Source organism: Martes martes (assembly GCF_963455335.1).
Source record: "Martes martes genome assembly, chromosome: 8".
Taxonomy (NCBI): Eukaryota; Metazoa; Chordata; class Mammalia; order Carnivora; family Mustelidae; genus Martes; species Martes martes.
In genome coordinates this window covers 68,033,348-68,047,482 of record NC_137895.1, presented here as the reverse complement: position 1 = coordinate 68,047,482, position 14,135 = coordinate 68,033,348, and the positions used below count along the sequence as shown (strand labels likewise).

Genomic DNA, 14,135 nt, shown 5'->3' with positions numbered 1-14,135 from the left:
TCATAGCTTAAAACCATGCCTAAGTAACAGACATTCAATACATATTTGTGCATAAATGAATGAATTTTTTAAAGTTTTTTTTCCTATAAATTACAGGCTGAGCTAGGTGACCACCTAATGTTTTATCCATCTCTAGGATTATATGATCCTTTAGAAGATAAGGAAAATAATATTTTTATTGCCACATTTAACTCTTAATTTATGCATAAATTATCAATTTTAGAAATTTACAAATGTATCGATATTGTATCTGTTTACAAAATAATACTATTCATTGTAGACTGTTTTGAATAAAGCAGAAAAAAATGACCCTATCTCCTAAGAGTAATCACTATGAGCAGCACTTTTTATGTACCTCTAGATGAGCTTAAAAAAAAGATTTTACTCTCCATAATTCTTGATAGTTTTAAGGCATCATTTTGTATTTACTGGATCGTGAATTAAATGGCCCACATCACTTAATCCTCATAACAGTCTTATGAGGAAAGCACTGTTACTATCTCTACTTTAGAGACAATCAGACTAACGCTTAGATATCAGATAACCTGCACAAGCTCCTGTAGCTAGTAAGGAGGGTACTGGGATCCAAACCAATAGTCTGACTCAAGAACCCTGCTCTTAACTACTATTATACTCTGTTGGTTACACCCCCTATAATCTCAATGGGCATCTGTTAAGAAATATAGTTATTGATTGAATTATATTGAAATAAGAAATAAAAACACTTGATAGTAAAATATACTGCTTTTTTACAGCCAAGATCATGTTTTACAGTTTTGATATTTATAACAATAATGTAATCATTCATAATTTTAAATACATTTTGGATTTTCTACATAAAACATTAATTAATGTGAAGACATGTAATTCATAGCATGCATCAGACAGGATGGGTTAGATTATTCTATATTAACAAAATATCCTCCAAATCTTACTGGTCTATAGTGATAAGTGCTAGCTGTTATTTTGGTTAATAGTATTTATGCAAAGTAAATAGCATAATACCTAGCAAATATAGGCAAAGTAAATGATAATCATTATGAAATCAATAAATTTTATGTTTTCATTATTTTTTAATAGTAGTAAACTTATCATATAATCCTAAATAGTTCCTAAAGTAATATGCAGTAATTCTGTGACTACATGATAATCTCATCAACACACTGGGAAAATAAACTGTGAATGATTTAGCTAAGAGTTGTGCACAGCTGGCTGATAGGTTATACTCAGAGATACTTACATTCTGTCACTGTCATCATGAAATAAACACTCCATGGTTAAAGTTATCTTAATAGCTACATTCAGGACTTATAGAAAATTCATTGATAAATTTGCAGGATAGTTGGATGTGTTTGGAAGATTGCTCTAAATTCTTTAAGCTTTGATTTCTTCACTAGTGAGTCGAGGATCATAAAGCTATACTGACTATCTCATAAAACCAATTAGGATTACATATATATTATATATTTTTATTTTTAATATATTTTTTATTTTTGCATACATATATATGTGTAAGCATCAAAAGCATTTAACAGACTATAAAATGATACAGTGTAATTTCTTTTACAGAGATCAGAATTCCTTGTAAGAATTCTAGGTCTTTATGAGAAGGATTAGTTATGTTCACTGGAGTCTATATAAGATCCAAAATGTTTATATAGCTCAAGGAGCAAAGTATCTGTTATCAGAAAAGCTCAGTGTGCTTGGATAGATTATTCATGATTAAGAATAAGCTGTTACTACTTCTAATATGTCCAGAAACAGGAGGATATGTTAGCGTTAAATTCATAAGAGATTAATGCGAACTCTCTGTCATATTCTTTTGAATAATGTATAGTATTCATCTTTGGGTAAGAAGTATTTGAAACTGAAGAAAAAAACCAAATTTCAGTTAAAACTAAATCTTATCAAGAGGGTTGATGATCAAGGTTTAATAGAACCCCAGGGCCTAACACTGTTTCTGACAGATATTTGGTGTTCAGTATAGATTTGTTGAATAAATAACAAGATGTGACTTTTAAATCATGATTTTGTTCTTTGGCTCTAAGAAATCTCCTAAAATTATTTTTTTAAAAAGGTTGCCCTATTGAAAGAGTGAAATAAGGGCGTAATCTTTTTGGGTAACCTGTATTTGAGTTTTGGTGTATATTTTCAAAAACTTCATATTATTCCACAGTTACACATACTATTCTTCTTTAAATTGAGTGAGAGTAATCTGTTACCCTATTTCCTTTTGTCAGTCATCCAGTAAGATTCCACTAATGTGTTAAAGTCTCTTTATGTGATTTTCCTTATTATATGAAGTTAATGATCCTTGAGATCACACAATTGCTTCAACTATTCAAAAGTATAGTCAGTATTTTATATTTGTACCATTACTTATGTGGCATACATTTCTAGGTAGTGCAAACAGCCTCAAGTACAAATGCTGCAGATACATAAGTAGGTGGGTATGGATAGATACTCCTTTTTGTTATTCTTAGGGGTCCATCAAGATAGTGTGCCAAGTACAACTACATGCATCCATTTAATAAAATGCATTGAAAGGAGTTTTGCAGGAGGAATTTGAATCTCTCCAAATGAAATAGGGTCTTTAGGGCCTTGCCAAGCGTAGTATTAAAAATAATGATTATGGGATTTAACTTTTACATAACCTATCTAAAACCTAATTTTTATAATAAAATCAAAGCTATTAATTCATTTATGTTTTATAAAAGCTTTTTTATATTGCTGGATAGGATTTTTTTTTCTTTTTGCCTAGTTGAACTAAATATGTGTTATTTAACAAAGAGGGAAAACTGGTAGTAGAAGCAATTCTAAATAATCTTCTACTAAGATACTCTCCTAGGGCAGCAGTACCATTAAGCATTGGAAAAATCAGCCTCATATTTAATTATGGCTAAATTGGGGTTTTTAAAATTGTTAATATAACTTCTCTAGTGTAATGATTCCATTTTCTTTTTCAAGATGCTTCATTGGCCTGGTAGAGAATTAAGAGAAGGCTCTGCTGATCTATTCTAACCCCTCACATTACTTATGAGGACACAGAGCTCCAGAGAAGAGATTCTAAAAGTAGTTGATAGGCAGCAAAGCCAAGAACACAAAGTGCTGTGTTCTTTGAAGCAGTGTGTACACATGGAACAGTTTTAACCTTGCAGATTTGTCATGTGTTTTTTCTTGGAGTAATTACAGTAATTTTTAACCTGAAAAATCACTAAATTTTTTTTTATTCCAAGAAGTCAATCCACTGTATTAAGGGTTTCTTCTTCATTCCCCTCGTTTGCCCACATATTTTGACAGTAGTAACAACTAACATTTGTGTAGAACTGCTCAATTTTAGAAAATAGTTTTATATTTTATATCTCACTTGACTCTTGCAACAACATTGTCAGTAAGAAAATACTATTCTCACCCTATAGATGAGGAAATGGAAGCCAAAGGAAATTTAATAAGTTGCGCAAGTCATTTACTTAGCTGGCAGAGCCAGACTTGAACACAGGCCTTCCAACTGCAGAGCCTTTGTTCTTTCCGGCGTTATATTGTTGGGAGTTGCTAAAAGTTGCTTAAGGATTTTTTTTAAGTCAGCTTATGGTCATGACAGGTTTCTGGTCAGCCCTTTTGTTACTTGAATAACAGTGTTTTAAATTAATAATGGCTACTGTGTATTGATTGAATACCTGCCATGGGCCAGGCAATGGTGATAGATCTTATGATGCCTGACTCTGGCTCTCAGAGCCTGTGAGATACTGGTGGTATCTCCATTTTAGAAGGGAACTTGGGCTGTTTATCCAATAGGTAATTAAAACCCTGGATTAAAACTCCAATCTGTTTGCCTCACAAGCTGCAACTTGTCAGCTGTACCCAAGATTCAGTTTCTGTAAATGAGAATATACACATTCATGTAGAGCAATATCACTCTTAATGTACTACTTCCGAATTACATACATGGATATTCACATATATATGTATCTAGACCTGCATTTATTGACCTGATAACTGAGAAAATAACTACTATTGGTTCAGAAGCTCATGAAATTAAAAAAGAGGCTAAATCAATAGCTGTATATACCAGTGTTATAATTGCAAGATGACAGCATCAGTATTTTCTTCCTTGTAATAATGATAAGTAGTAATGGATACTTTTTTATTGAGATATAATAGACACGTAACATTTATATTACTTTCAGGTGTCCAGCAGATACTTTTAACAAAATGTAATCCATCTGACCCACCCACCTTAAATGGAAATATTTAGGAAGAGTGTTCAAGTTAATGATACTATACTGTCTTCTGAAACTTGATCTTCTGTAATTACCAGTTAGGTTCAGTATAACTTCTACTTAAATAGATTTTATTGTTTTTGTTTCTTAGTATTTTTGAATTTTTTTATTTTCTTAAACAAGAATCTTTGAAGTTACAACTACTAAAACTGTAGAAGACTTCTCTTTAGGCCCCTATTTTTATACAAAATTATTTTCAAACATCATTTTCACTGAGGTGATTTTTATTTACCACAGGTATTCAGAAAGATACCAGCTGTGTGAGCTATGAGTTGGCCAAGCCTTCATGCAGAGACAGAGGAAAGACCTGTACAGACCCCTGTGAGCTGAGCTATCCATTGGCTCCATATTTCCCTTCAGGAGTAAAATGGGACTTCCAACCTCCCTGAGTTTTAATGTGCAGAGAAACCAGAGGGATTCACAAAATGGAAATTTACTTAAGTTTTGAAGTTCTACCTAGCTCCTGGGACCAGGCCCTCATGGCTTCCAGTGGGGCATTCTGGTATTGTCCTTTGTTTCAGCTGGAGGTCTTGCCCCAAACAAGAAGGTCTAGGCAATCAGGCATTTGATAAGAGTGTGAGAGTCTCATGGAGGTTTAAAGTATAAAGTTGAATTTCTAAGCAAGTCAGAAGGATATATGTAATTCACATGCCATAGTTTTATACTGTTAACATATCTTCAAGAGAAGTTTGTTGTTGTTGTTTTGTTTTTTTGCTTTTGGTTTGGTTTTGGTTTTTTTGTTGTTTTGTTTTGTTTTTTGGGGATTTTTTTGTCTATAAGATAAATTTAAAAGGCAGCATGGACTGGACTTGGCTTCTAATCAAGAAGACACAGTTATCAAATAGTGTCCTCTGTTGCATCATTTTGGCTATCACATATTCCACTTTGACAATTTATTCTTGTCTTTTTTATCTAGGTCGAACAGGAAGGTACACTCTTATAGAAAAATGGAGAGATACTGAAAGACACTTAGCACCTCATGAAAATCCTATCATATCCTTAAACAAATGGGGGCAGTACGCTAGTGATGTACAGCTAATTTTACGTCGGACGGGGCCATCTCTTAGTGAGCGACCCACTTCAGACAGTGTGGCTCGAATTCCAGAGAGAACTTTATATAGGCAGAGTTTGCCCCCCCTGGCTAAACTGAGGCCTCAGATTGACAAATCCATCAAAAGGAGAGAACCTAAAAGGAAATCATTAACATTTACAGGAGGTGCCAAAGGATTAATGGACATTTTTGGAAAGGGTAAAGAAACTGAATTTAAGCAAAAGGTGCTGAACAACTGCAAGACAACAGCAGATGAATTAAAGAAGCTGATCCGGTTGCAGACAGAGAAGCTTCAATCCATTGAGAAAGAGCTAGAATCAAATGAAATTGAAATACAATTTTGGGAGCAAAAATATAATTCTAACCTTGAAGAGGAAATTGTCCGCCTGGAGCAAAAGATCAAAAGAAATGATGTCGAAATTGAAGAGGAAGAATTTTGGGAAAATGAATTGCAGATTGAACAGGAAAATGAAAAACAGCTGAAGGATCAACTTCAAGAAATAAGACAGAAAATAACAGAATGTGAGAGCAAATTAAAGGACTATTTGGCTCAGATCCAGACTATGGAAAGTGGTCTTGAAGCAGAAAAATTACAACGGGAAGTTCAGGAGGCGCAAGTCAATGAAGAAGAGGTTAAAGGAAAGATTGGTAAGGTCAAGGGAGAAATTGACATTCAAGGGCAACAGAGTCTGAGGTTAGAAAATGGCATTAAAGCTGTAGAAAGATCTCTTGGACAAGCCACCAAACGATTACAGGTAAGAACATTTCTATAGAAAGAAGGTTTCATCTGTTTAAAAGAATTAATATATTCTTGGCATTTTCTTGAATATTTGTCCATTTTCTCTTACATTTAAAGTTAGAAACCTGGGGCGCCTGGGTGGCTTAGTGGGGTAAAGCCTCTGCCTTCAGCTCAGGTCATGATCCCAGGGTCCTGGGATAGAGCCCTGCATCGGGCTCTCCGCTCAGTGGGGAGCCCTCGTCCTCCTCTCTCTCTGCCTGCTTCTCTGCCTACTTGTGATCCTGTCTGTCAAATAAATTAAAAAATAAAGTTAGAAACCTACTTTGGTGTATAAGTTTCTTAGAATTTCTGTGACTTATGACAAAGCTAAGATGTGAGACCAAAACAAAGAGGAGCACTAAAGCCACAACTGATTCTTGCTCCACAGAAAGAGGTCTCTTACTGTGGCAGTTGTAACATTAGGTAATGGGATACAAAGAATAGAATCTCAGAGCTGTGATGGACACTAATGATGAGATAGTGAATCTGACCTTCTCTCATTGTAGAGATAAGGAAACCAAAGCCAAAAGAGATTACTGCAGATTGGTTTACCAAGGATTGTGTGGCTAGTTGACTGCTTATCTATTACTTCTCCATTGTGGTTCACCCCATCTTTCCCAAGATGTAAATAGACCCCTTCTCTTCTCCATGTTACTTACTTTCCGAAGGAGAGGGGCACAAAAGTTCCTCTCTGATTTTCCCCTCTCTGGTTCACATACAAGAACATTTATATTTTGCCATTAGATCCTATCACTCAACTTCTATTTCTCAGATACCCATTCTTGAAAATGTGGTGATGTTAGGGGAGTTGCAAAGAGGATATTTAATATACTACATATAAATAATATTTAATGTACTAAATATTAATATTAAATAAATTTTAAAATATTAAGTTTCTGGGTTTGGTTACATTTGGCCACATCTCAAGTGCTCATTGGTAGTTGCTGTATTGGTCAGTGCTGGTTAGAGGCTTGCTTTTGAAAGCGTGTAGTTCAGGGCACGCTTGTTAAAAATTCAGAATCTCTGTTGTGAAAGTACCTCCAGATAGTACCAGTGCACGTGGAAGCTTGAGCAGAGCTACTTTAGAATGTGAACAGTTCTACAAGCAGAGAAAGCTGAGGTTTCAAGAACTTACATGATTTCTATTCTATGCCACTAACAATAGTCAAGAGGTAAAATTACCACCAAAATTTTGAAAATCAAGAATTTCTCATTCTATAAAAGTAGAAGGTTATCAACCTCTGATTTTTCAGTATTATACCATTTGGATTCATTCTGACCCTTAAAAAGGATACAGTTGGAAGTTGTGTTGCCTTTGATATTATTTACAGGAAACACTAACTTATGATAGTCATTGCTAGTAAATCTCGTTGGGAAGTATCTTATAATCAAACTAACATATCTCCAGTGCCCCCTACACTCAAAGTAAGTGGAGGAAACAACCACTCATTTCTGGTATCTCTTCTACCCCTACCTGTCTTCAGACACACTCAGCCTGGGTGAGGCCTTGCCACTTTTTCCTCTAGTGCAGTAAAGGAGAAAAAGAACATCCATTCAAATCATGGGATGCCTCTCTGTGCTTTTTGAGCTTTCTAGCTCTCCAAACTTGATCTCCTTTCTTTAAGGATCTTCAGTTCTCATACCTGTCTTTGCCAAGGACATAAGAACCCCACAGCGAAAATCTTGTGGGAATCTTGCTTTCCTCATGCTCTAATATATATCTCAATGATGAATCCCATGAAAAGTTAAGCAGTTTACCAAAAACAAAAACTTCTCTGAATCTCATGGACCAAATGACTATTAATTTTTGCAGTCATCTATGAAGTCATTAGGGAAATTTAATTGTGAACACTTACAGCAAGATTGCCGTAAACACTGGGGTGGACGAAAACTAGTATTTTACTGATCAAAGTTTACAGACATAGATTTAGTTCATCAGGTGCATTGTGTATTCCTAACAGAGGAAAGCATCACCTTAAAGAGGACAGACTAAAGAACCTGTGTCCTTTATTTGCTTATTTTTTGGCCTGTGCCCCAAAGCAGAAATGACCTCTTTTTAGCCCACTGTGGCAACATTGACCGGGTTTGCTAACGGTGTTCTTGGGAAAGCACGTATCACGCATCCAGCCCCTATAGCAGATGGACTATCACCGGGATGTCTTTAGAGGGCCAAGAGTGACTCTTCAAATAAAAAGACAAATTTTAACTTCCATCTAGGACAAAGAACAAGAACTGGAGCAGTTGACTAAAGAGCTACGGCAAGTCAACCTCCAGCAGTTTATTCAACAGACGGGGACAAAAGTTACTGTTTTGCCAGCGGAGCCCATTGAAGTAGAGGCCTCACACGCAGACATAGAAAGGGGTAAGGTGTTGAGAATTCTGCTTTCTTTACTTTATTGCCACTGGTTAGCTTTGAAGGAACTACTTGTATTCAGTTAAAATGTTAGCCTACTGTTCAAAGCCTGGGCCACTTAAAAAAAAAAAAAATGGCGTATTTCATGCTTCTGGGAAAAATCAATAATATCTAGGTTGTTGATTTACATAGGTGGGCGTGTAATCCCCAGATCTTACTTACATCATTTGTTTTAACTGCTTCTTTAAGAAACCTTTTCCGGATGTATGAGCCATTGTCTGTTGAGTTTTATTAGCTTCTGTTCCTTATGCCCCTTCTTCCTCTCCTAAAAGTCTTTATTATTAATTTGTGCTGATATTTAAAAGATGTGTATCATCTGAACAACCAAGGAAGAGTAGGAGAATGCTCACCTTTTTAAAAAGGTGTTGAAATCACTGAAAACTATTTGTGTCAACAGAGAGGGTCAGAAGAGTCTTCTCCAAAAAAAATAAAAATAAATAAAAAATAAAAATAAATAAATTAAAAATAAATAAATAAATAAAAATTTTTAAAAAAAGAAGAGTCTTCTCCTCTTATCCCAGGCCCCACGGGGAGCAAATTCTACAGTTTGCTCTTTGGCGCTTGAGGGCAGGAAAAGTTCTAGTTTTTTGTGTTGCTGACTACTTCAGGTTGCAGAGTACACCAAATGGTTTTCTTTGTTTTCTGTGTAGAGGCACCATTCCAGTCCGGGTCCCTGAAGCGGCCTGGTTCATCTCGGCAGCTCCCCAGTAATCTTCGTATTCTGCAGAATCCTATCTCATCTGGTTTTAATCCTGAAGGCATCTATGTATAACATTATCTGTCTTTAGGGGAGAGACCCAATAAAGGTACCAAGGACAGTAAGAATTCCTTCTTTGATTTGTGCCAATGATGAACAGAGGATCTATTTCACAAGCCACCGTCTCTTTTTTCTGTCCTAAATTGCATACCACTTGGAGCCATACCCTGTGCACTGATGCTAAAGAACAAAGAAACTGTGTTTTCACACACATCGACAGTGTTGACGTGTTTGTCCAGCAGCTGTAATGCAAAGCCTTCATTTTTATTTGTAGCATTTTGAGAGCGTTAGGAAAGTATCCTGCTGTGTGTATACGTAAATAAAACCATGACTTAAGAGCGAAGAGAAATATGTGACTGGCTTAGTTTAATTTATTTCATATAATCAATTAGTGGGTGAATGTTGTTGTTTTCATATTTTTTATTACTACTTATCCTGTGACTGAGTTACATTCTGAATTGTGTGACTATGACTGTGTGCATGCCACCAGTGTCCATTCATACATGCTGGCCTACAGCTCTGCAAGTGCCATAGGGAGCTCCAGCGTCTGCCCTAACTCCAGAGGAACCCACTTGTGTTTAGCTTGTGTACCTCTCCTAGCCATTGCCTCATTAGACAAAATAATTCAGGTTTTAGTTTTCATCTGGACTTGGATCTTTTCTTTACAGTATTTCCAGCATATGAATGACCACATACCCAGAAGAGCAATATTTTCTCGAGGTAAATTGTTGGTTTAAAAGATTTGCGGTACTTCAGACACTTTAAACAAAAGTGTAGTTGTTAGATAATCTGTCCAAACAGGCATGGGGTTTCCTGATAAATTATGTGTTTTGTTTCTGCCCTGCCTTAATCATTTTAATCTCATGGATCCTCAGAGTCGCCATAATACATAAGTTAGAGATATCTGGTTGATCTGCTTCAGAAAGGTTACTTTAAGTGATATATTTTTAAAATAACCCACTTCGGTATAAGCACCCATGAGTAAGTTGACCGCTTACACATAATTTCCTCTGTACTTTATGGATTGTCGCTATTTCTCCAATCACTAAGATAGAAAGTACATTGGAGTTAGGTATTTTTTACAAAGGAAATAAAGTTAAATTCTTTTTTTTTTTTTTTCCGTTTTTGAGCTTGGCTTTTACAGGATATGAGTCTCCCAATTGTACCTCTATTTTCTTATTTATTTATAAAACCAAAAATGAGTCGACACCTCTCCCATGAGTAGGGACTTAACTAAGATTCACAAGTAGTATCTGGATGGATGTGGTCAGATACCATTTTGCCATTTTTACATTCCCTCTGATCAAAATTTGGTACAACATAAGTAAGACCTTAACCTGAAATTTAAAGTAGTTTTTAATTCTGAGGAAACTATATTCTCTGTATTACTTACATGCAACAAAGTAAAAGTGGATTAGTATATTAATGCCATGGTAACAATAAAAAGATAAGTTATATCTTATGCATGAGGGCAACTTTGGATGTTTTAACACATTTGACTTATTTAAGTGAATGCTGAGAATGCTGCATTTAGGTTTCCAATGAAAAATTTTAAGAATGGCTATGAAAATATATAGAAGCTTCTAGAAAACTGAAGGTAATAATGCAGAGTTGCCTTTTCTAGTCCAGCTAAATGGCAGACCTCAACTAAAGGTAGTATTTTCTTTGGGTTCTTGGAGTTATCAAATTGACCTTGCCATGATACTATTTTGCAAATAATTGAGGAATAATTTATTCTTACCTACATAACCACAACTTATACAGATTTGTTCTCAATTTATAATAGTTATTTCATATCTATATATATTTAAAAATTAGAATTAAAAATAATCAAGATACTTTGTAGATTTTGTGATGGTAATGATTTATTTATGCCCAATATATGCCTTATTTTTAAAGGGTTCCATCCTATACCAAGAGTCATTTTGTTATTGTTGTTCAGAGAAATTAAGATCTTATTCACAAAGAAAAACATTTTTATAAATCGATCACATTCTATTTAAAAATGTTAAACTGAAGATATATTAAACATTGTAGTTTTTAATTGCAAAGATGCCTTGGTATGCCATCAAAAACACAAAGTCAGTGTCCAACTTAATTGTTGTAAATTATTATCAACATTAATCTAATAACTTTAAGACTGGCAGCATTGTGACAACTTCCTCTGAATTTTCAAATGCCAAGTAATCTTTATGGACCTAATTACAGATAGAAATACTATTTCCTAGGGACGCCTGGGTGGCTCAGTTGGTTAAGCAGCTGCCTTCGGCTCAGGTCATGATCCCAGCGTCCTGGGATCGAGTCCCACATCGGGCTCCTTGCTTGGCAGGGAGCCTGCTTCTCCCTCTGCCTGCCACTCTGTCTGCTTGTGCTCACTCTCGCTTCTCTCTCTCTCTCTCTCTCTCTCTCTCTCTGACAAATAAATAAATAAATAAATCTTTAAAAAAAAAAAAAAAAAAAAAAAAAAAAAAAAAAAAAAAAAAAGAAATACTATTTCCTAGAGGCGAAGAATATACAAATGTGAATTTGATAAATATATTGAGCAGCTATACTTTTTAATCAGTTACATTACTTCTGAAAGAACATCTCTAAGAAATATTTTCTAAGTCTTTTTAAAATAGAAGAAAGAAAACTCATTTCCCTTAGAACGTCTTAAAAATAATATAGTCTATTCCTATTGTGAACACAGAGGAGTTAGATTAAGTGCCACATCTTTTGGATACATTTCGGGGCGGGGGGGGCAGGGCAAGAACAGTGGGCAATGATATATAAAAATACCAAATATAAAATTTTGCATCTGGGGGAATATTCAGGTTCTAAAAACTAAACTAGATTAAAGGGTTTTTTAATTGTTGTTGTTGTTGTTGTTGTTATTATTATTATTATACTGCAAGTTGTTTCATTATAATTTCCTTTAAGTATTAACTACATTAGAAGAGAATTTTTTTTTTCTTACTAAGGAATAATTTGAAATAGCATTGTGTCTAGCATCCTCAGAGAATGATCCATAGTGGGTTTCCTCAGTTTTTTGTTTTTTTTTCTGTGAGCTTTTTTTTTTTTAATGAGCTATTTTGACTTATTAGCATGATTTTTGTCCTGATGCACAGGGAATTTATATGTGGGACTTCGGTTGGTATTAATAGGAATTACCCATTTAAGTCCCTCAGTCATTCCTGAAGTAATCATCAATTCCCATAGTTCAAATATATCACAAACTTGAGCTAAGACAGCAAAAATACAGAATTTATGGTGTGAAATGTGATTATTAATAGTGTTTAAGAAAAATAAAGAACTTGCTTCCAGAGCATAAATAAATTTTGTACCTGCATTAAAAGGACATTTTCTTTGTGAATAAGAGAAAAATGGTCTTTCAAATAAAACTACATTTAAAGCCATTTCTGTGAACATCTCTCCAAGTTAGAACTATAATAACGGATTGAGGAAATGATATGGAAAAGGCAAAAACTCTTGATTTCAGGTGTGCAAAGGATGTGGGCAGATGGGCATTTCCGTGCGTGCATTGCCTTTGAAAAACTGGGCCTTAATTTATATGTAGATAACAATGCTGTGTTCCCATCCCTCTTCTACCCAAAGTTGTCTTTATTAATCTCTATTGTATTAAAATTTAGCTCATAAGTATTACTTTTATATTATGTCCACTTTTTTGCATGTTTATACTATTTGCTACAGTATTTTTAAGTTTTGGGTGAAGGCCATCAGCTGTGTGGAGGAGACAAAACAATCACTATTTATTCAGTATTGCTGCTTTACATTTCCAGAATAAGCTTTCGATGCCCAGACACTTGACTGCTTGAAAGCTGCAGGAGCTCTATTCCAATGCATTTTATATATTTTTAGAAACCAAATAAATGCAGATAACTATTTAGTATACTAATTATATTAAACCAGCAGAAATATAAAGGCAATAAAGTATATACATATATATATGGGGGGAGGGAAAGATTAAAAAATAGGTTTACAGCCAGACATGGTGATAGCCCTAAATATATTTCCAATCTGTCTGTCTTTATTGACCCAAGGAGGATTTGAGTTGCTGCAGCTTTAAACAGAAAATTGCCACGTTCACTACTGTGGACACATAAATATGCTTTTAGTACTGCTTTGCTTATGTACCAATAAAATATCTGTAATATGTATTATATGTAATTATTCTTTTTTTGACTTTCATTTCAAAATGTATATTTTCTGATTATTATCATGAGCTGTAAAACAAAGGATCGATATCTGATATTCTCCCAAGTAATAAATTTTCAGGATTCATTGGGACTTTGTAGTTGCTGGTTTGTTTTTTATGTGTTTAATATTTTAAAAATCTGTTTATTTTCTTTAAAAGATGCCAAAGAGAAAAGGTCTGCATATCAGTGATATAAAATACATTTCTTTAAAAGTAATGTTAATTATTATAACTTAAGAATTATCTATTGCTAAGAAAAAAAGGTAGCTGTTTTGGGGCACCTGGGTGGCTTAGTCAGTTAAGCGTCCGACTTGATTTCCACTCAGGTCATGATCTCAGGGTCATGAGATGGAGCCCGGCCACAGGCTCTGTGCTGGGTGTGGGCTTGCTTCAGATTCTCTCTCTCCCACTCCCTTCCCCTTCCCCCCACCACACACATGTGCTCTCTCTCACTTTCTCTCTCAAATAAATATTTTTTAAAAAAGAAGCTGTTTTATCCAAGTGAAATGGAATCAAGAAATTAATGCTTCCCTTTTATTTCAAAAGCAGGAGGAAACGTTGTGTCCTAATGAACCTCTATATTCTCAGGTTTCTTTTAAAACCACAAGTGAGGTGAACAATTCAGGACCTACTAAGTGCTGGGTACAATGGGAGATACACT

The 14,135-nt window shown here is 34.8% G+C and overlaps 1 protein-coding gene across 1 annotated transcript in view; it reads left to right on the top strand.

Annotated features, from left to right (window-relative positions):
* Window positions 1-9,625, top strand: part of RASSF8 (Ras association domain family member 8) — a 127,233-nt gene extending 117,608 nt beyond the window's left edge. The window contains exons 4-6 of the mRNA XM_080811708.1: window positions 5,197-6,086; window positions 8,327-8,471; window positions 9,173-9,625. Of these exons, the coding sequence (XP_080667834.1) occupies window positions 5,197-6,086; window positions 8,327-8,471; window positions 9,173-9,294 (1,157 nt within the window). The 3' untranslated portion in view covers window positions 9,295-9,625. The remainder of the gene's footprint in view (window positions 1-5,196; window positions 6,087-8,326; window positions 8,472-9,172) is intronic.
* Window positions 9,626-14,135: the final 4,510 nt, after the last annotated feature.